This window comes from Mustela erminea, chromosome 16 (assembly GCF_009829155.1).
Source record: "Mustela erminea isolate mMusErm1 chromosome 16, mMusErm1.Pri, whole genome shotgun sequence".
Taxonomy (NCBI): domain Eukaryota; kingdom Metazoa; phylum Chordata; class Mammalia; order Carnivora; family Mustelidae; genus Mustela; species Mustela erminea.
Genome location: NC_045629.1, coordinates 53,831,826 through 53,855,490, shown reverse-complemented (window position 1 = coordinate 53,855,490; position 23,665 = coordinate 53,831,826). Strand labels below are relative to the sequence as shown.

General features: G+C 39.0%; 1 protein-coding gene across 6 annotated transcripts in view; it reads right to left on the bottom strand.

Moving 5' to 3' along the window:
• OXR1 (oxidation resistance 1) overlaps positions 1–23,665 on the bottom strand; it is a 439,603-nt gene that overhangs the window by 206,454 nt on the left and 209,484 nt on the right. For all 6 annotated transcript variants that reach the window (XM_032316807.1, XM_032316810.1, XM_032316802.1 and 3 more), the window contains exon 3: positions 6,104–6,300. In XM_032316807.1, the coding sequence (XP_032172698.1) occupies positions 6,104–6,300 (197 nt within the window). The remainder of the gene's footprint in view (positions 1–6,103; positions 6,301–23,665) is intronic.

Sequence of the window (23,665 nt, the reverse complement as noted above, 5' to 3'; positions counted from 1 at the left end):
AGATACAAATTTGTTTTTAACTGTGTTTCATTAAACTTGCAACGTGGAAGGCTTTCTAACCTGAAGGCAGGGCCAAAGACAAGAACATTGGATTTCAGATTTTACAATTTCACAGACCGGCAAAATTTCAAAAGGATATTCTGGGGGACATTTCCCAACTTAATTTTGAGAAGCAAAGAGATTTAAAAAGAACAAACCTGATTGAAAAAGTCTACCAAACCAATATATATACTATGTCATCATTTCACAAAAAGCAGTTCGTTTTTAACACAAGGAAGGAGGCAGGAAAGAAAAGGAGGAAAAAATGAAAGAAAGGAGGAAGGGAGGAAGAAAAAAGGACAGAACAAGAGAGGAAGAAAGAAAAGAAGGGAAGGAGAGTCACTTTAATTGAAAAAGTCAAATCTGATGAAAAGCTAGTATTCTTTTTTAATGGATCAGTTTCACCATCAATGGAATGGATTTGCACTGAGGAACCACTCACTAAGAGCTCTACTAACAATGTAATTTCATTTTTGTCTTGCTTCTGAGAAGAGACTGTGATCTGAAGACGTAGCTGATAAGCACTTTACTATTAGTTACTGGTCTCTGTAGATTCTTTCCTTGGCTTTGCCACTATTTAGAGTGCAATCATGAGTAAGTCGTTCAACTGTCAGGGGCTTAATTCTATAGAATGCTGCATGGTGGTCAGAATCCATGTTCCATTTACCCTTGAAGAATGTTCTAAGCAATCACTGGTTTCAAGGAGTATTTGCTAGTGACCTAAACAACTGACAATGGGTATGTTAAAATGCTCTGAAATTTATTCATGTTGATCAGATTTGGGGAAAGTGTGGCTGGTTACGAGGGACGTTTGGGTTTATTTTCAACACTGTTCTAGGCAGAAAGAAGAGCTGGCATGAAGCCCGTGATGTAGTATACATTAGCACACCTTCGGGAAACCGTAAGGAGTTTGGCTTGGCTAGAGTGTAGGGCTGGGGTCTGAGAGAAAGCTGGAGAGTAAGTGCGGGCAGAACACGAAAGGGCTATAGAGGAACGATCTGGTTTTCTGGGGAGAGTGAAGAACCACCGCAGGGTTTTTGAAGCAGGAGGCAGTTGATCAGATGTACAAGGATCAAAGACTAGGAGGCTTGCATCACACCAGTCCTAGGTTAGCTCCAAATCCCCGCCCCGGGGATCATGAGTGCTGGCTGCTTCCTTGATGCCCAGCAACCGCAAGGACAAGCTCCCTCGCTGACGGAGAACTTCCCCATTCCAGGCACCACGACGAGCACTCATGCAGACGATTTCAATCTTTTAGTAAAAAAGGAAAGATGTGAAGACAGCGAGCTTTGGAGATTCTAAGTACCCATGTATGCGTACTTAGAACGGGAGTCCAATGTAGACATCAGGTTCCAGCAGCCTGGTATCTCACCACCGACGGCTGATCAGCTGAGCCAAAGGAGGGGTTTAATAAGCACGTGGAATGAGTACACCACGGCTTCCTGACATTGATCAAAATCATTTAGGATCTTTGAGAGCTGGTACCATTTTCGCTCTAGGCAAACTGACTCCCGAACCATCCTAAAGAAGAGCTGGGGGTGCCTGGGTGGCTCAGTGGGTTAAGCCTCTGCCTTCTGCTTGGGTCATGATTCGAAGGTTCTTGGATCGAGCCCCACATCTGGCTCTCTGCTCAGCAGGGAGTCTGCTCCCTACCCCTCTGTCTGCCTACTTGTGATCTCTGTCTGTCAAATAAATAAATAAGATAAAATCTTAAAAAAAAAAAAAAGAAGTAAGAGCTGTACCTTAAAAAACAAGCAAAAAGCCTACTTTCTGGTAACATATACTAAAACATGTCACATTCTTTATTTAATTTCAATATTCTATACTACAGCTTAACCCAAGTGTCTTATTCTTTTCTTGGTAGGAATGAAAAGCATATGGACGCCACTTCTTCAAACAATGCTGGGACGCTTGAAGGTCATTAAACTTCCCCTCAATCATTTGCTTCTTCATGCTGCAAATATCAATTCCATTAGTCTTTTCAAACCTAAGTCTATGCAAGGAAAGCAAGAAACAACTCTCTGAAAAATGTATTATGAACACATTAGATGTCCTGTATGTAACTAAAGCCATGCTAATTGATTTCTCAGAACAGTACAGGTCATTTGACAAAATTCGTCAAATAAAACCTGTGTAGGATTTAAACACATTATACAGAGTAACTTTTCTACCACCTTTTCTCTCTTAACCTTTTTTTTTTCCTTTATATACTTATCATTCCTTGACAATGTGTTAACCTTCTGATTGTTTATAGCCTGTCCTCCCCACTAGAATACAAGCCACTGAGGGCATGTACTTGGTCTTATTTACTCTTATATTAGCAGAACTTCAAATAAGGCCAGGCATGTAGTGGGCATTCCATAAATATTTACTGAATTAATAAATGAAAGCTTCTTAAATGAATGAACATATTTTCATATGTGGGAGAGTTTGAGTTATACATATGCCCCAAATAAACTGAGAATTCAGTCATCTGAATATAAGTGGAAATTACTGTGTAAAGAACCCTGACTGATTCACCATACGTGGTGTTTTAATAAAGGGAAGGTGTTACAGTAACATTAACACAGACAGAATAAAAGGCAAAGACTGGGCTGGGCCATGAGGGTAAATAGGCGATTAACAGAGGTAAGCAGGCTGTCAGTTCATATGACAAGGTGAGCACCTGACAGGACGAGGTCTCAACTGAAGGAAAGCTCCAGAGGTATTATTCATTCCGACACTTGAGAGCCAAGGAGCTCCCGTATCACACCTGTTTGGAAGCTCTGCTGAGCCAGGAACCTGGGAAGGTCAAGTTCTGCCCTTGTCTTCTTTGTCTGTGAAGTTGCAGACAGCACTTAAACAGAGGTGCTCTTTCATAAAAGAAGACTTTGGTACCTCTAATCTCGGCAGATAGATAGATAGAATATAGATAGACAGATAGGAAAGTTGTATTATTTGGTTCATCGTTTTCCATAGCAGGTGTTCTGATCCTTCTCTGAGGAGCAATGAGGAACTAGAATGAAACCTCCAAAGCTCCTCCTGAAACTGCTTAAGCACCTCCTCACCTCCTCCACTAGCAAGGGCAAGGTTAACCCTCACAATCTCTGCTAGCCCCCTTTACCAACCTCAAAGCTTATTTAGCACTCCCTACGCACTTCACGCAGTACTAAGTACTTGGATCAGGGAAATTAAGAGCATCACCCTCTACCCACAGGAGAGCCAGTATGGAGATAGACATGCCAACACAGGAAAACAAGGGGGACAAGCAAGAGTTAAGAGGCCACGGGAGCTTAAACGCAAGGAGGGGGGATTATTTCCTCTTAATATACCTGAAGATTCATATATTTCACATCAATAGAGAACAGCTTTTCCCCTACTTATTCCAAATCAATGAAATGTTATTACACTTCTGTAGAATGGGTTAATTCTCTTATAAAAGTGAGTTTATGCTGTGTCATTATTTTGCTGCTAATTAGGCTTAATAGGTTTCTATTACTAGGAATAATTAAGGACCCAAATCTACTGTCTATACAAGAAGACTGTATGTCTTTCCTAGAGTCCACTCCACAAGAAATAGAGGCTGTACATAGGTCCATGAAGGAGAACAGTTGTGAGAGTGAAAGAAATTTCTAGAGAAGCTAGTGCACCACTCAGGCCCTAAAAGTTAAATAACTTCAAAATCTTCTAGTTTCTTTTAATTTGAAAATTCTTTAATCCTCAGAATCATCGCTTGAATTTAAATACACTATTTCACTTCAATACAGTATGGCTCTTCATTGAAAAGCCTAAATGTAGTACTTAACTTGGCCACAGGAGGGCTTCTAGGTTTTTTTTTCTCAATTGTGTGCTCTAGAAATTCAAACATTGAAAGAGCCCTTTCAATGAAAGGGCACACTGGCTGGTGGATGGGTTAGTTGGCATGTTTCCTTAAATGAGATCATCTGAGAATTGAAGTAAAAATATTGCTCCACTGTATTGCCATAGAGACTCATTTGGCACACCAATGCAGGTAACCTTCTGTATAACTGAAGGCTGATTCTGAAGTGCCACAAGAGAAGGTTAATTTCATTTGCACAGTCTGCTATCTCTTGTTCATGGCTCCTTAATTTCTCTCAGTTTCTATCCCTCATCCATAAAAATAAAGAATAGAACACCTGCCTAACAAGCTTCACCTGTGCCTGGTATATGGCATTAACAATCAGGGGTAATTTTAATTGTTGTTTTTATCAACACATGCCCTTAAAGGATTCTGAAAGACACTTGTTTTGTGACATAACCTTTCAATACAGGCGATTATATAGTTGCTAGTATTTCAGCCTTGAAAATAAGTTACGGGTCCAAATTAGTAGAGTGGTTATAAAAACACATTAAGTAAACAATTCAGATATCTGCTTTAATATAATAGATATGCCACTGGCACTGGTTATGAATCAAATTATTACAAGTCCAATCATTAAAAATTCAGTAGTGGTAGGGTTATTTTTGATAACTCACCGTACATCTCTCTGCAACCCCAACTCACCATTTCATTATATTATATTATATAAACTATATTATATACATATATAATATAAATTATATAAATTCATTATATTATATAAACTTCTATTTTCTAGGCTTATCTATTTATGCGGCCAAACTTGTCATTGTTTCTCCCTCATTTTCTCATCTTTAAGGAATATTGTGTTTATATGCTAAACTATTTTCTGAAGGCAAAATACTGTTTTGTTTTGTTTGTTTGTTTTTCCTCGGCCAGTTAATAAGTTGGAAAAGCAGTAGAAGGTGATGGACACGTTGAAGGGTGTGAGGAAAGAACACTGGGAAAACAGAGAGACAGTTGTACAAACTTTATGGACTTTTCTAGTTAACTGATTTTTGGAAACATGCTATTTTAAGCTTTAAAAATGGAAATATGAACCTGTTTACCCTTCTATCAGTTCTTATTATTTGACTATAAATAACCTCAAAGACACCATGCCTACCATCTCTTGAAAAATAAGACTCGAACATTTTCATCAGGAAAGAGGACACCAGAGAGTAGATGTAGGACGAGAACATAAAATGGCAGAATAGGAAAGCATGGTTTTAGTCACCACATCCTGAAATAGTGCTAGACCTACATGGACGCATGTCTTCAGACCTGAAGGCTACAACGGAACCCAAAGACACAGGAACATGGCTTGACAAAGTCACAGAGAAAACTGATGTGGAAGTCAGAATTAGGAATCCGGTCTCCCGAGTGTGATCTCTAGATAAGAACACTAAAATAGCGGAGACAACATTTTCAAACATCCCATACTCCGTTGGGCAGGTGGATTCCTCATTTTATTTGCTATAAATGTATGCCCTTTGATGTAACTTTGGTTAACCCATGAAGCCATGAACTTTAAAGGCTTTTGGATATGACCAAATCTCTCTAAAATGAAGTTATAAGCAAAGCAAAGCCTCCCTCTCCTCTTTCTGGGTAGATTTATCTCCCCCATGCAAATAAAGCAGCATTATGCCTACACGACTCCACCCAGATTTTACTATTTTCTTAGCTGATGGGTTCCACATGGCATTCAACCCCTCCAAAGCGAAGTGACGTGCAAGGGCAGTGCACACCTGCACAGCTACCCACCCTCCCTCAGCCTCTATTTTCTTAGTGGTTTTGGTAGTCATGGAGGCACATCAACCACTGTCTCGACACCCTGACAGAACACGGTGAGAGACTTGAGAGCCCAGAGGAAACATGAAAAGAACAAACACAAATAAACAAGAAGCGGCGCTGGCTGTGGGGGCCAAAACTGAAAGTAGGTAGCATGTCAGCTCACACGCTGGAGAGCCAAAGACACACATGACTAACTCCCCTCAGGCCAGGACGGGGCCGGTCCCCAAGCCTGCTCCCTTATTTAACTTTGTGGAAGGTTTTCAGCGCTCTTCCATCTCCATGTTCAAACCGCATGAGAAAATGACTGCATCAACCCGCAGAAAGATATACGCATCCTATAGGCAAGGGGGCATGGAACTGCAGATCCCCACATTCACAGGGCTGTTCAGACAGATGGCACCTGTCCAACGGCATCAAATGTCTGGTGCTCACCAATAGTGTAGAACCTCTTCAGCTCACTCCTCCGAGAAGGATGCTTCTGGGTATTGGTCGCATTGTTCTGCTCCTCTTCAATGATGGGCGTCTTGGGTGTGGGGGGCTTACTGGCCTGTGGCGTCTGCTTTCCTGCAGCAGCCAGAGGGTTGAACCCTGGAGCCGTAATATCCACCGACTGGGACTTTTTCTTCAACCTACAGGTAAAGAATACCAGATGCTGTGGTTACTCACTCAAGAGACACTTGTTTCAACTTCATCATAATTTTTTTTTCAACAATGGAGTTAATATTTGGCCCTTAAATAGAGCAAAGTTTATTCAGAAATTATAGACCTTCTCTACAGTATCTTAAATTCTTCAAATATCTGTGAAACTAGTTGGGGGAAAAAAATCTGCCTAATCATTTTAACAGATTTTGTTAAAAGAATGTAAGACGATAAAGGATTTTTATTTTTCTAACAGCAACTAAAATGTCATGTCAGACAAAGACAATGTATTTGGCTACAGCTTTTAGTTCCAAAAGGAGTATATTTAATGCTATAGTAAAACACTAGTTAGAAATAAATAATTGCAACCCAGAAGGAAATAATGAAATGATTATTTGGGTAACTAGAGGATGCCAGGGCTTCTCTGTTTAATCTATAATAGCATCTTAGCTGTAAAAATTATAGAGTTCACATTATTCCTCCAGACATTCTCATGGATTGCTCACTCCTATGTTTTAGAGAGCTGATATGAGAACTCACATGGAAAGCAGAAGGCTCTCCATAAAATTTTCCCCCCTCATGCATAGAGAATGTTTCTCTTGGTGTAAACATTACTGATAAATGATATGAGATAAATATAAATATGTCAAGCTACACAACTTTGTATTTGTAATCATAACTGAACCTTATGCCCAATCTACTCTTGGCTCATGGTACTTCTAGAAGCTAGCACTAAGTGTCATTTTTCAAGTCTAGATTCCACATAGAAAACAAGTTGGTAGTTTTCTTTATCAAATATAGCAGCCACTTTGGAAAACAGTGTGGAGATTCCTCAAAAAATTAAAAACAAAGCTACCCTACAACCCTGCAATTGGCACTACTGGGTATTTACTCCAAAGACACAGATGCAGCGAAAAGAAGGGCCATATGTACCCCAATGTTCATAGCAGCAACGGCCACGGTCACCAAACTGTGGAAAGAACCAAGATGCCCTTCAACGGACAAATCGATAAAGAAGATATGGTCTATATACACAATGGAATATTACACAGTCACCAGAAAGGATGAACACCCACCCAACTTTTGTGTCAACAAGCATGGGACTGGATGAGATTATGCTGAGTTAAATAAGTCAAGCAGAGAGAGTCAATTATCATATGGTTTCACACTTACTTGTGGAGCATAAGGAATAACATGGAGGACATTAGGAGAAGTAAAGGAAAAGTGAACTGTGGTAAATCGGAGGGGCAGACAAACCATGAGAGACTGTGGACTCTGAGAAACAAAGAGTTTTGGAGGAGAGGGGGTAGGAGATGGGTGAGCCTGGTGGTGGGTATTAAGGAGGGCACTTATTGCATGGAGCACTGGGTGTGGCACATAAACAATGAATCTCAGAACAGTGAAAAAAAAGATACAGCAATCATACTTGAAAATTGCAATTTCCTACGTTTTGCACGTTTATACCTCCAGACTCTATTTAGGCTTTTCCAGTACATTCTTCTATATTCTGCCCCACTGTCAGGTCCTGCTCATGTTTCTAGACTCAGATGAAAAATGGTCTCCTCCGGCACTACAGCGTAGTGTTTTAAGACCATTGACATTGGAGTCAGAAAATTTAGGCTTGGGTTGCCAAGGTGGCTCAGTCGGTTAAGTGTCTGCCTTTAGCTCAGGTCATAATCCCAGGGTCCTGGGGTCAAGCCCTGCATCAGGTTACTTGCTCAGCAGGGAATCTGCTTCTCCCTCTACCCCTCCTCTTGCTCAAGATCTCTTTCTCTCTTTTTCTCTCTCTCACATAAACAAATAAAAATCTTTAAAAAAAAAAAAAGAAAAAAGAAAATCAAGGTTCAGACTCCATGTCTATCACTGAAGCTTTGAAACCTCAGACATATTATTTAACCATCTGGAGACAGAAAAGCAACAAAACAGTAAGAATATGAAGCTTCTGTCACCCAATTATTGTTATTTTATAGGGGACTGTTACCTGAAGGATAAAAATTAACACTTTAAAGAAAGAATAGCTACGGCTTGATGTCAGATTGATAACAGGGGAGGAGAAGGAAGAGGTAGAAGAAAGGGGATTCCAACGTTTCTGGTATAGGAGATAGAGTGGATTAAGATTTATTATGGGAGAATGAAGGACTCCTAGAATATGCTCCTCCAGGAGCACAGTTCCACAGAATCACAAAGTTTTTAGAATACAAGCAGGGCTGCATTACAGATTTGTAGTAAAAAATTTAGATTTTGGATTATCTTGTTGATTATAAAAAATGTTGACTAATTTTCATTGAATATAAAAGCAGATGTTGGCAGAGGGAGATTGGGGAGGGAAGAGGGAGGAGAACAAGGCTGAGTGGGAGAACAGGATTGGGCAAGAAGACTTCCAAGGACCTTCAGATATGAAGCATCTACAAGTAGACACAATTCATGCAGCAACTGGTAAAATTATTGTTTTTGTGTGGGAATCAGGGCCGGACCTCAAGACATTGTTTACAAATAATAACTTACATATAATCGTAGAGACACCCTGGCAAGAGTCAAAGATCATACGACTGACAATGTGTATCTGGGGCACCTGGTAGCATAGTCAGTTGAGTGTCTGACTCTTGGTTTTGGTTCAGGTCATGATTTTGGGGTTGTGAGACTGAGCCCGGCGTCAGGCTCCACACTCCGCGTGGAGTCTGCTTGGATTTCTCTCTCCTCCCTTTGCCTCTCCCTACTTCTCTAAAATACATTTATTTTTATTTTTTTTTTAATATTTAATTTATTTACTTGGCAGAGAGAGATCACAAGTAGACAGAGAGGTAGGCAAAGAGAGAGGCGGAAGCAGGCTCCCTGCTGAGCAGAGAGCACCATGTGGGACTTGATCCCAGAACGCTGGGATCATGACCTGAGCCGAAAGCAGAGGCTTAACCCACTGAGCCACCCAGGAGTCCCTCCAAAATACACTTTTTAAGAAATGTGTATCTTATTGCTAGACCACACCATATGTGGCACACTGTGAATTAACATAGTTACATACTATATATTTACTTTTTCCTTCTATAATTTTGAGAAAAATTTAAACTACAGAAATACTGTTATTTAACCATTAAAATTATTTTTGTTGTATTTCTTTCATTAATATTTGTATACATCTTTTATCTTATAAAGAATAGTTATATTGAAAATAAATGGCATCCTCTGGGCAGCTTCCCATGATATAGACCTTGGTATCTTATATCATTCCACAGAGGGGATTATTCATTATTAACTCTAAGCTTCTATTTAATTGAATTTATTAGAGCAAAAGCTTTTTTAAAGGAATAAAAGTATCAATTAGTAAAAGATTCATTAATGAAAGCAGTATTTACTACGCTTTAGCAGTTTCACTATCACCCATATGATTTTAGCCATACCCACATATCACCTACTTAGTATTCATGAAAATTGAACTACTTTCTCCAGATTGCCAACAAATAAAGTGCTCAACAGCATTAGTCATGAGAATCACAAATTAGGACCAAATTGAACTCATAGCACACCCATCAGAATGGCTAAGGTGAAAGACATGACATTAATTGTGGAGGTAAGGAGCTATTGGAATTCGCCAACACCTGATGGTAGGTTTGCAAATTGGTACGACCACTTTGGGCAAATGTCTGGCAATATCTGCTTAGCTGAAGGCATGCATATTTTTACTCACCAATTCTATTCCTAGGATATATCCTACGCAATATGTTCACCGAAAGACACAGTCACAAGCGTTCATAGAGGCACTATTTTTAACACCCTAATATCCAACACAACCCAAATGTTTACTAACAATAGAAAAGGGCAAATGCATTGTGATAATAGTTGTACAATGAAACTTGTATAGCAATGGAAATGGATGAGCTACAACTACTTGCAACAGCAAGGAATGTTTTCACAAAAATGATGCTGGGCAAAAGCAGTCCGGTACCAAAGAACTCATACTGTGTGATTCCATTAATATAAAGTTCAAATAGAAGAAAACCCACCTGATGTTAAAAGTGTGGGTAGGATAACTGCTGAGAGTTATAATATTGATGGAGACATGAAGGAGTTTGTAGGATTCTAGCAATGTTTTGTTTCCTGTTCTGGGTCCTGGGACGTGTTTACTTTGTGAAAAATCTAATAATCTATGATTTTTGCAGATCTTCTGCACATATGTGATATGTGATACTATCCATATGAAACTGACCAACTTTTCAACTTCCTCATTTACAATGAAGATTACTTGCCACAAAAAGTGACAGTAAAAAGAAACAGAATGACAATATTGTCCTTTAGCCTCCCAAAGATGACCAAAGTAGAGTGAATCTAAGGAAGGATCCTTTCATTTAATAGTACTGTATTTTATTTAATATTTTATTTGTTTATTTGACTGAGATCACAAGTAGGCAGAGAGGCAGGCGGGGGAGCGGGGGAAGCAGGCTCCCTGCTGAGCAGAGAGCCCGACGTGGGGCTCGATCCCAGGACCCTGAGATCATGATCTGAGCCGAAGACAGAGGCTTTAACCCACTGAGCCACGCAGGCGCCCCTCATTTAATAGTATTTTTAAAAAGAATCACTCTGGCTGCTCTGCTGAAGTTTGATTGAAGGCTGCATCTCAAAGATAAGGTGAGCAAGCCGCATGGAATGTCTTCAAGGAGTAGCTAGCAAAAATCACCTGGTGTACCATGGAGTCGAGGAGATATGGATTTACTTTGCACAGGGTTATCTACTTTTTTTAATGCCTTAGTCTTCCCATATAGCACCATTCTTGTCCTAGTCTGGAGTTTGTAGGCTGGAGCTGAATGTTACAGTAGTACTACACACAACTAAGAAAGGCATCAAAATTAGTGAGAGTAAGTTAAGAAATACGTTGCAGATCATTAAGGTAACAAAGTTAATTTGTCCCAACATGGGTTCCCAGAAAAGCATACTTAGACACACTAAGACTAGAAATATCATATTGAACCTTATAAACTCTATGAAGTCACCCATATTTGACCATTTTCACCAACAGAAATGTCAATTTTTTTGGGTAAAATAGGTAAAGGGGATTAAGAGATACAAACTTCTAGTTATAAATGAGCCAGTAGATGAAAAATACAGCATAGGGAATATATAGTCAATTGTGTTGTAATCATGTTGTATGGTGACAGATGGTGACTTCACTTGTCATGGTGAGCACTGGGTAACATACAGAATTATTAGGCATCTAAAACTTATATAACAGTGTACATCAAATATACTATTAGAAGCTATAATATATTTTTAGTATCAAGTTTCTATAGCTCATCTCATCAACTTTATTTCAAAATTAAATTTGAATTTTACTCCAAAGCAAGATTTTTGGGGGAAGGAAGCTCAGGGGAGTCAGAATTTAAGAAAAAGGTATTAAATTTTATAGAAAGAGAGCCAGTTGTACTCTAGTTCTCAGAAAAGATTATTTTCAAAATATAAGTGTAACAACTTCTATCTGAGATTCATACAGACTATTTTTATCACCAGAAACTGTTTCAGAATTGATCACTTACCCAATTAAAGTCTCATATTGTAGCATGGCAGCAATGACAGCTTAGATTGGAGACGGTGCTAGCTACAACGGATGAAGTTCTACGTCACTTAAAAATGTCTCCATGTCCCAAAAGTCCTTTTCAAGTAGCCTCTTTGGAAAGAGTAAGTAATTGTGGGCCACAGGCAAGCAGAAAATAGCCCTAAGGCATTTTCCCTGTCCCTTTTGCCCTTCTCACCAGATAGTCTTCTCAATCAACACTTGAAGGGTGTTAATGTTTTCATTGTTGATGCTGGAGTCTGGAACACTGCCAGTAACTTGAGTAGCTTCGCTGACTTGTCTAAGAAAATACTTCCCTGTGCAGGTTTTTAGAAAGCAGAATGGTGTGGGTAACTGAATTACCCCTTTAAAGATCCTAAAAATGACTACTGTGATTGGCAAGGAAACGTGTAAACTGCTACCTTCGGTTTCCAAATTTCATAAAGGGAACTCTTTCTCTATGTTTAACAATGTTCTTAAATATGTTGAACAAATGTGAATAGCATAATGGAATATGGAGGTGTACTAGAGATAAAATAGTCATTGATATTAAGTGAAACATTACAAACAGAGACAAAAATAATCTCTTCATTGGCACCAAAAGAATCTTGGTTTAATGTGCTTTGCATTTCCAAAGGAAAATGGAGCCAACGTCTTGGATGGAGAAAAAGAAAAGAATGAAAGGAGCCATCGCTTTTGCCACTGCCCCACTACGTAGATGATCTAGTGGTTCATCATCTTTACCCTTTATTCTTCTCTGTTTTTGAGCAGGAAAGAACTATTCCTTCTCTTCTCCACATGTATTCCAACACCTTTTTTCAGCCTGGTAACAATGTAGGACACTTCTGAGACTCAGTTTTCTCATCTATAAAATGGGGATAAAACATACCCAGCTGGGTTCTACAGATTATATAAACATCCTCTGTGAAAGTGCCTAGCATAGCACTCACACAGGATCTTCTCAGTAAATGGGGGTTCCAACCTCTTTGTAAAAGGATGTAAGGGAGGATGTAATTTTGTTCTTCAAACTTCCAAGGGATGCTGTAGAATTAGAACAGTTTCTCAGGATCCTTCACTGCTGCACTACTTAGGGGCTATGCTGCATTTTGTAAGGGGGGTCTCACCTTTTCTGCTGTGTGGATTTGGGGGAAGGAACAGAGAATAAAAGTTAAGCTACATGGGAGTCTTTTGTGTGTTGTACAATGTGATATCTCTCCTGTGAGTCCCCAGATCTTCTGGAAAACAACTGAATCCATCAAATAGTTTGCTTGAGTGCATACATTTTTAAAATCTTTATGAGCTGAATTAAAATAGCAAACTTGTAAGCAGAGGTAAAGACCAGAGAACCATGGGAAGGACAAAAACTTGAAAGGAAGTAAAAGGAGGGCTTTGACTTCCCCACTTTGTAAAAACAGAATTCATGCTCATTTCAACTAGTTCTTCAAGGAGCAAGAAAAGCCCTATAGGTCAATGAGAAATGAAGTCATAGGAGCTAAAGGAAAAAATAAGTGGCAGAAAACTTCCAATACCAACCAGTTTAAATGGGATTACCCTCATAATAATCAACTAAATTTCCTTCTTACATAATTTATTTCTACTTTACTAGAAACATGAGAAACCTTCCATGTATTTTCCAAATCACTGAGTAGAAGGCATGCATCTTTGCTTAAATGAGTTAATGGACACCCCAAACATCAGGGTTTGCACCAACAGCAACTAAATATGGCTTGACGTTGCCAACTATAGAGGACTGCTCTCAAAGATCTGGGTTGGTTGTCTATTTCAATATCTTTGTCCATGGAGACAGCTTCTCTTAAGCTTCTTTACCTTTGGCCCTTAATTACTATTGTTTATTACTCATCTACTCTTTTGGGCATCTCTTTCCTTTTTCTCCTACATTGTAGGGTTTTCATCTACTATCACTAGCTTTCTATCATTTGCCATTCAAGTTACAGCCAGGCAATGCTTGTCATCTTTCTTTGTCTGCCAGGCTTCACATCTTTTAATAGTTTTGCCATTTTGTCTAAATACCACATGATAGAATTCTGCCTTAAGCCTAAACTAAATCCTCCCATGACTTAAATGTGTAAGAAAAAAAAAAATGGTTTCATTAGTTTGGGTTCTTCACTGGAATTACACCTTGCATCAAATGGAATTCAAATTGTACCTTTATTAGAACTAACTGGATATGCTCCTGAGTTCTGCAGCTATCTGACAAAAACGAACGCTCTACTATACACCTAGTAAAGTCTTAGGATGCCCTGGGGTATGGTAGCAACAGTTGAGAAAATCCACCATAGTATAATGAGAATATTCCTTAGGTCAGAGGAATTTAAAGTGGTAAAACAATAGAATATGAAAGCCCCATGTGTATGTATTTGACTGTGTGCCTCTAGAATAATAGCAGAGTGGTTAAGACTATGGACATGGGGCCAGATTCCCTCGAATTGAATCCCTAATCTGATATTTACTAGCTTTTAATCTTGGAAAAATTTCTTAACCTCATCTTGCCTTGGCCCTCTCACATGTAAAATGGAGGTATTAATAACCCCTGTGTCATAAAACTGACATAAGCATTAAGCTAACCTTTATAAAACCACTTAAAATAGTTAGCATGTAGTGAGTATTATTATTTGCTTTAAACAAAAACACAAGCCAACATAAATAGTCACTGGATGTTTATAATATACAGGGCACAGGTCATGTATACATCATTTCATTTACTGTTCACAATTAACCTATGAGGTAGTATCATATTCCTTATTATTAAAGGGGGCAGCTGAGGTTTAGAGAAAGAGACAGGGCTATAAACTAGGGATGCTGGAATCCAACCAGTACATTTTGACCAAAAGGCCACTCTTTGGAATTAGGGGATAGAGATAAATTTCAGCTGTGATATTTCCCAGCCAAGGGACTTTTGGCAAGGACCTGGACTTTCTACACTTCTTATTTTCTTACCCACAATGGTGGTAGTCATGCTATCTGCCCAAGTCATGCTATCTCTTTACCCAAGAGAGTTATTGTGGGCACAAAATGTGTTAAGTCATGTGAAAGCACGTTGCAAAATTTCAAAAATCTACAGGACTGGTACTAGCTATACAAATTCACTCTTTGCCACATTAATCTGTTGTATACTAACAAATGTGCATGTATACACATAATACACGGATGTATGTAAATGGCTGTTGCCCTAAAACCCAACATTTTGTAGTCCTTTCCAGTAATTTCCAGCAAGAAGACCATCTGTGGTTTGCACAACTCACTACTGTTAGCAAAGCTGTCTCCTTGCTTCCTAAAAGAGCTGGTGTAAGGGTATTTTTTTTTTTAAGTAGTAAAGCTGCTGAGAATGCAGATTTGTCCAAGTTGGATACTGTGGCTGCTGCAAAAATCTCAAGTCACTCAAAAAGAGCTTTGGAGAGCAAATGCCTAAAAAAATTTCACATTTCAAAATTAAGGCCTTTTGTTACTCCTCCTGTACAGTCTGACTAAAAATCAGCAGCTAAAAACAAACCACACACTCAGCAAAAAAACAAACATATTCAGAAGTCCAACTGGAAGAAAATGACAGATTGGAAATCTATGCATTAAACCAAACAAACAAAGAAACAATCCAGCAAGATACACACTATGCCAATCACAGGCTGCTTTGTAAGTGCTATGCCTATACTATTCTTTGTGGCCCCAACAGAGAAACAAAGAAGAAAATCTCATTAATGTATTATCAGGACTTACACAACGCAACCTTTTACAATTCTAAACCAATGCAAAATGTTCCAACAGAAGTATCCTTTGGGAGTGCAAATCGGTATTAGTTAATGGGACACCAAAACTAGGTACCTTGTTATAAAAAGGCATGTTCCTAGCCCTGTTTTCATCCTAAGAAACATATGTTTTCCTATTTGGAAATACAGACAACAGAGAATTCAAGAATTAAGTCACAGGTGCCAAGATATGCAGGAATGGTTTGCTAGAAATTCTCTTCTTAAATGCAACCGAATTCAACTCTGTGAAGGGCTAGGCCAGTGTCTATAACATGAGTTATGTAGAAGCATACATGAATTCATTGCTATTATACCTAATTCTATGCTAAAAATACCAGAAATTAAACCCCAGACCAATATGCCTCTCTAGAATTTAATAAGTCCTGACATAAAAGGTGAATATTTCTTATAGACCTTTCATGAAACAGACATCCAAATTCTCCAGGTTTGCCAGCTGGTTTATTTATATCTGTGTTCACACCAGCTGAAAGAGGAGAAAGAGTAAAAAGCCCTTTCGATGAGATGAGGAGTCCTTACCACCAGATTAACTTAATCCCTGTATTCACAGAAATCTCAGTCTGTTCATCAGTTTATTTCTAGGATTTAGCATGGTTCTTGGCATCTAGTAGGCAATAAATAAATAGATTATGGGATGAATGAATGGTCTCATTGTGGGGAAAAACCACAAGAAATAATACAAAAAGATAAGCAAGTTCACATATAAAAAAGCTATGAAAATAAAAGAGTAAGACTTTGGACAGTTTGGGAGCAGATACAATGATCAATTTAATTCATTCATTTAAGATAGCCTTCTTCCCACCCCACTATGGGAATGCGCTTTTGAATTTAAAAAAAGGAAATACATTCACAATCTCCACTATGACCAATGTGAACAATATTTCAATTCTTTATTCACTAAACCCAGTCTTACAATTTGTAAGGAAACACTCTGTACTTTGATAAATTGATATCCTTACACAAAACTTTGCAGTGGTGGCATAAAGAAGAAGAAGGAGCAATGACTCTGGAATTGGGTTCAAGTTCAGGATCTATTGCTTTTAAACCTAAAGAAGAAAGTTTTAATTTTATTGACTAGAAATATCTACTTAATATTTTTGGAACACTCATTAAGAGTTTTGTACATTATCTTTCTACTACGAAATTTCAAAGCACTAAGTTAATAGTAGTAACATTTTCACGAGTTTCCCTTTCCATGTACTTTCCAATTATACTACTATATTACAAGCTTTCACCTTGAAATTACACAAATTTCCAATTTATTTCAGTTTTTGCCTTGGAACTTCAAAGCCTTTCAACTGGAAAATCCTGAAAGTACAAACACATTATGCAAATCCAAAGATTAGGGCTTGAAGGATTTAGAAGTCAAATTCTTATAAATGTTAAACAGTCCTCTACAATAACTCACAGAGATGAAACTTAATTTTATTACCTTTGATGAAATGATTTGTAACATGCTATTGCCACACTGAATGCATTCTGTTTATTCATTTTAGTAAGAAGAAATCAAAATAAAGAAGACTATCTTAAGACTTAGGCTTCTATCCAACATTGCTGATTAAAGGAATCTATTTTCGACAGGGCCTATTACACACTATCTGTATAAAACATATGGACTAGCTGATTAAAATGTAGTTTTGCTTACGTACAACATAAGGCAACTCTGAACTTAATCAAGATAGCTTCTGTAGGTAATGATCATCTGGACCAAAGCCCAGTGGTTTACAGTTAAAATGCCAATGTAGCACAACAATCTCCCATCTTAATTTCCCCAAATGAAGATTCAAGAATCAGGAAATGAACATACAGAAAAATGCAGGTCTTGTGTTTACATATTAATTCAGGATCTTAATGGAAAACATAACTCTGGTTAATCCATTGCTTCTTTACGTCTTTTTTTTTTTTTTTAAGATTTATTTATTTATTTGATAGAGCATGAGCAATCGTGTGGGGCGTAGGAGGCAGTGGGAAACAAAAACTTTAGCAGACTCCCGCACTGATCCCTGAGCTTGATCTCATGACCCTGGGATCATGACCTCAGCAGAAACCAAGAGCTGGATGCTTAAGTGACTGCGCCACCCAGGGGCCCTCTTTACCTCTTTAAATTTAGATCATCCTTTGACAGATATAAAAAATCCGTAAGTCATCCTAACTGTTTTCAAGTGAAAGGACGCTTTATGGTTTTTAAATGTAAGATTGCAGTGTTGATTATATTACTGATTGAAAAGGATTTTTTTGGAAACTGCCCTATTTAGATTCTGATCAGCCGCCCTGGTAGGCATGCTATGTCCTCTTCCCCAATTTGAAAATCACTGTGATATCTGTTAAAGGTTTCTTCCATTCAGGTGATAGTAATTTAATACAAGAAGACTACATAGGGCCCTCAGTACAACGGAGGTGGATTTTAGACCTTTTTCAGATAAACATATTATATAACATTTAAAATTACATTAAAGAAATCATTGTCTTCTTCCCAATGGTTCCTCAATGAACCTACTTTTACCTTTCCCCACTGTTTTAAATCTTTTTATTTTTCCTATTACAGAAGAGAATGTGGTCTTCTTGTTAAACCCCATCTCGCCACGTGCTCTGATTCCAACGGCGTCCTCTCTCACACTCGAGGTTTTAATGTACTTAAAACTCTCTTTACTCTGTGAGTCCTGAAAGACTGAGGAAAGATACAGGTGAATGGGACCCCATCACAAGTGGATGGCTTAGAGACGCAGTGCCCTGGCGAGACTGCCCCGTGGGCAGCGGGTCCCAACGAGAGGAGACAGAGGAGGCTGGGCCACAGTCTAAGACATCCCTCTTCTTCTTTGGGGGAACCACAGGTATTAACAACCAAAGCTCTCTTTGAAATCCTTCACAAAACAAGGAAATCTTTTTTTCTGCCCAAAGGAAAGGATGCAGGGAAGGGAGAAAATGTTCCTCCTTGGTCACTTTCCCGAGGCTTTACACCCCGGTTTGCTTCCCGTTCTGGTCACAGATGGCGCCGTCTTTCCTCACGCATTCCCACCAGCACTTAACCGGGGGCTAACAGCTCCCGTCCCTTCAAGTTCTTCTCTTTCTAAAGCCACCTTCCCATGTCTTGCTTTCTCTTCTCTCCTTTTCAGCGCTCCGCATCATCTGCTACTCACTGTGCAACATTCTCTGCTTGGCACCTGCCACCTTCAGAAAACGGAACATTTAGGTACTCAGGGAGTACCTAAACATTTAGGTACTTAGGGAGTCAAATGCAAGGCGGATTTTTGGTGTTCACTTCTCTTAACCTTTCAGCTGTGGGATGTAATTGGGGAGGTGGACAGCACAGAGGTTAAGGCCACGGACTCTGGAATTAGAATGCCCGGATCTCAAACTCACCTCCTTATTACAGAATCTTGGGCAAACTACTAAATCTCCCTCTAAAATGGGGAAAATGGGTTTAATCATAGTACCTACCTCAAAGGGTTTTTAAAAGGATAATATAACACTATCCATATGATAGTGTTCAATCAGCATGATGCATTCTGGTATATACACATGTCTTTTTTTACTGTCCCTCTATCTGGAAAAATTCTAGCTCAGATTTCCTGATATGCAATTCTTCTAATATTTCTTCTTTCACTATTCCTTGAAGGGTCTCTTTTTTCCTATTCAATCCTAAAATTTTGATTTTCCAGAGGCCTGATGGAGTTGGGCCTCCCTCTGTTCTAAATTCATGATCTCCTTAGATGTTCTCATACATTCCCTTGAGATGAAATATTTATATGATTTATATAATATCATTTTATTTATTTGTCTGTTTATTTATTTTTGAAGATTTTATTTATTTATTTGATAGATCACAAGTAGGCAGAGAGGCAGACACAGGGTGTGGGGGAAGCTTTCTCCTTGCTGAGCAGAGAGCCTGACCAAGAGGCTCGATCCCAAGACCCTGAGATCATGACCTGAGCCGAAGGCAGGTGTGCTGCTACCACCCAGGTGTGCTGATTTTTTTTTTTTTTTAAATTTGAGAGAGTGCGAGCACAAGTATGAGTGGGATGGAGGAGGGGCAGAGGGATGGACAAGCAGACTAAACCCTGAGCAGGGAGCCCAGTGTAGGGCTCGATATCAGGACTCCATGATCATGACCTGAGCTGAAGGCAGATGCTTAACTGATTTAACTACCCAGGTGCTGCTGAAAACTACCATTTTTTACCTCTAGCACAAATCCTCCCCAGAACTGCAAAGTTAAATATACCACTAGCTTCTTGGCATTATCCAGCACCTGTGGCACATCTTAAAGTGAACATGTCCCTAAACAAATTCTTGATTTCTAAATTCACCCCAACCTTCCTTCTTACCTTCTCTATCTCTGTAAATGGTACCAGGACCCCCACGCAGTTCCTTAAGCAGAAACTTGGAAGTTATAGTTGCCACACTCTCCACTTCTAATTCGTCAACAAGTGCTCTTTATCCTGCCTTCACGTTCCGTATTAAATCTCTCCACTTCTCTCCATCTCCACCACCGCCACTTTAGTCATCCCTCTTCTGGGTTACTGCCAAAGCCTCCATACTGGTCTCCCACTAAGTCTTTCCTCTCCTACTACCTATTCATCTTATAGCAGTCAAAACAAGCATTTTTAAACATAAAAGAAACAGATCATTTTCCTTCAAATAATTGAATGGCTTCCCACTGTGGCTGGATACATTTCTTAGCTTCTTCCTATGGCCCATCAGGTCCTGCAGGTGTCTATCTCCTACTCCCCCTTGGGCTACTCATTGTCTTGGCCTATTTCTTGCTCATGGTGTAGTCATTTTGGTGTCCTTCAAGGTTCCCGAACATGTCAAGCTCTCTCCATCTGCAAGGTCCTTACACATAATAATCCTTTCAGCCGGAATGCTGTTTGAGTTGCTATTTCCTTCTCATTTTTCAGTCTCCTTAGCAAAACCATCACCGATGACACTAAGTAGGCTGCTCTCATTTCCTGCTCGTCACCCCCCACTCAGTCCCAAATTATTTCTTAGCACTCTGTTCATCTGCTTCTCACAAGGTCTAATAATATATTCACTCATGTTCACTTTGTTCTGTCTCTCCCACTTGGCTATTTACTCTGGTGGGGCTGAAGGCACAGTCCCTTTACGCACCGAGCACAGGGCTCTGCACACATTGTGTCCACCAGAAATATTTACTACATGGACGGATAAGAGAATACATGGTCTCTTCCATAGATTCCACACATGTCTCGATTCAGAAGACCTGCAAATAATGAGATTATGTTTATTTTTTTTTCATTTTTAGTTTGGCTCAATCACCATGTCCCAAATCTATCTTTTTTTTTTTTTGAAGATTTTATTTATTTATTTGACAGATGGAGATCACAGTTAGGCAGAGGGGCAGGCAGAGAGAGAAGGGGAAGCAGGCTCCCCACTGAGCGGAGAACTCGATGTGGGGCTCGATCCCAGGACCCTCAGATCATGGCCTGAGCTGAAAGCAGAGGCTTTAACCCACTGAGCCACGCAGGCACCCCTGTCCCAAATCTTTCTTAAGAAATTACAGTCATATCTCTTTGGTTAGAAAACACAAGATCAAAGGGGGAAAAAAAACAAACAAAATTCAGATGAATGGATAAAGAAGTTGTGGTATCTACAACAGAATACTATGCAGCCATCAAAAGAAATGAAATCTTGCCATTTGCAATGATGTGGATGGAACTAGAGGGTATTATGCTGAGTGAAATAAGTCAATCAAAGAAAGACAATTATATCATCTTTCTGATATGAGGAATTTGAGAGGCAGGGTGGAGGGTTTGCGGGGTAGGGAAGGAAAACATGAAACAAGATGGGATCGGGAGGGAGACAAACCGTAAGAGACTCTTGATCTCACAAAACAGAGGGTTGCCAGGGGAAGGGGGTTATGGAGAGGGTGGCTGGGTTATGGACACTGGGGAGGGTATGTGCTATGGTGAGTGCTGTGAAGTGTATAAGCCTGACGATTCACAAACCTGTACCCCTGGGGCTAATAATACAATATAGTTAATAAAAATAATTAATAAAAAAACAAAAACAAAAAAATTCCTAACAGTTATGTAAAAAGAGCACTGTCTCCTAATCTAAGACCTGAACCAATTTTGAAAGCTAAAAATTATGGTTGAATACAGTCTCAGAAATAGGCTTAGGCTAGAAGACCCTTTTAAACATGTGTTCCTAGACTGGTTTATGCTAATGGACATTTCACTACTGCATTTTCGAGGCCCCATACTTCTGCAGGTGGTAAATTACATTAAGGGAAAAATCAAATAGAGATTGGATGCAGAGAAGCAAAGTATTTTACATTAACAAAGCCAGGGAAAAAAGGTAGTTATAAAAAAAACCCAAAAACCTATATATTATGTTCATTTCTAATCTTATTAAGGACAAACAGAAATTCCTACATAACTTCTTATTTAAAAGTTATTCAATCAATTCATTAAAGAACAAAAATAAAATCTGATGATGGCAAAAAAGTAGAAATCTATATTTAAGACTGGAGGACTTTCAAGTCTTTTTTTTTTTTTTAATGGCAGCGTTATGTAACTTTTACTTTACATGTCCACAAATGCTTGTCTAACAAACAGTGATTACTTATACAATTTACAGACATTTTTTTCATAGAACAGAAAGAAAGGTCAGTGACACACAGGTGTGCTACAGTGATGCTGGGTCGAGCCCTGAGGAAAACACATTGTGGAGTAGGGCTTTGCTGACACTTAGGTCCTGGGCAGCTGCTGTGAGGTGCAGGCAAGTCCCCCTAGGCAAACGTGGGGTCCCTGCACAACCTCTAGGCTGCTCATCTGCTTGTGGCCTACCACCAGGGGTGACAAAACAGGCTATGCCAAGATTGTCTTGGGCACAGGCCCCTAGTCACCACAAACAAGGACTTCTTTGAAACAAACAAACAAACAAAAAACCAGCTTGATGACAAGGGACCCAAAGTCATTCTACTTTCTTAATTGTAAGCTATTGCAATGTAATTAAACTTTACTCTTTACTAAATCTTAGGCCAGTGTTTTACTTAGATGGTTCTGAATCATAACATAACCTTTGCTTTCCCTTCATACTAGTATAAAAATCAGTTCCTTATAGAATACATTTTCTAACAGAGCCTGGGCCACCCAACACTTCCCACCAGCTCATGGATGCACAGCTAAGGGCATCCATCCTTCACTACCGAACGTTTCAGAATCCTGTTTAGGGCACAGGAAAGCAAAGACTCAAAACTACAAGTAGAAAGTCAAGGAAAAGGGAAAAGGAAAAGAAAGTCAAGGAAAAGTCAATGAAGACTGCCAAAAATATTAGGTTATAAGGTTATAGAAGCCCAAATAAATCTGATTGTTCCAAAAAATTATTCTTCACAGAAATATTTAAAAAACAATTTATATGATGGCTTTTCCATTCCTAGAGAAAACGTCAGAAATAACATTCACTTTAACTTTCTAAGAAGTTCAACCCAAACGCCAGGGTTGGTGTTTAAAACTGAAATGGTATATAAAATACTTATGGAACAGTATTTAAGCCCCCCTTTCCTGAGCACTTAATAAAATTCAAATGGCCTAACAGGAAAGTCTCCCACATAATAGTTTAAAAAGCATCTGCCCCATACATGGCTCAGTCAAGATTATTTTAAAGTTTTATTGTAGGTTTGCTGCTGGATACAAATTGAAAACATATAACTGTCCCAAGAGGGAGAATATGTACAAAGCCTAAGCTAGTCCCAACATGGGACTTGAACTCACAACACCGAGATTAAGTGCTCTACTGACTGAGTCAGCTAGGTGCCTCAAGGACTTCCAATTCTTTAGGGAACCCAAGTTCAACCACTGAACTGTTCAGTAGCAGTAATGGAACCAGTATTTCTTTATTCATGTAATACATTAAATAAATAACAAGTAACTGACTTTAATCTGCATAGCATAAACTGCTTGAGGTCAAGGATTGTCTTATTCATATTTGAGCCACCAGTGCATCTTGTCAGGAATGATAACACAGGCTATCTTTAATGTAACCACCATTAAGGCTTGACTTCACCTAAGGAGAGAG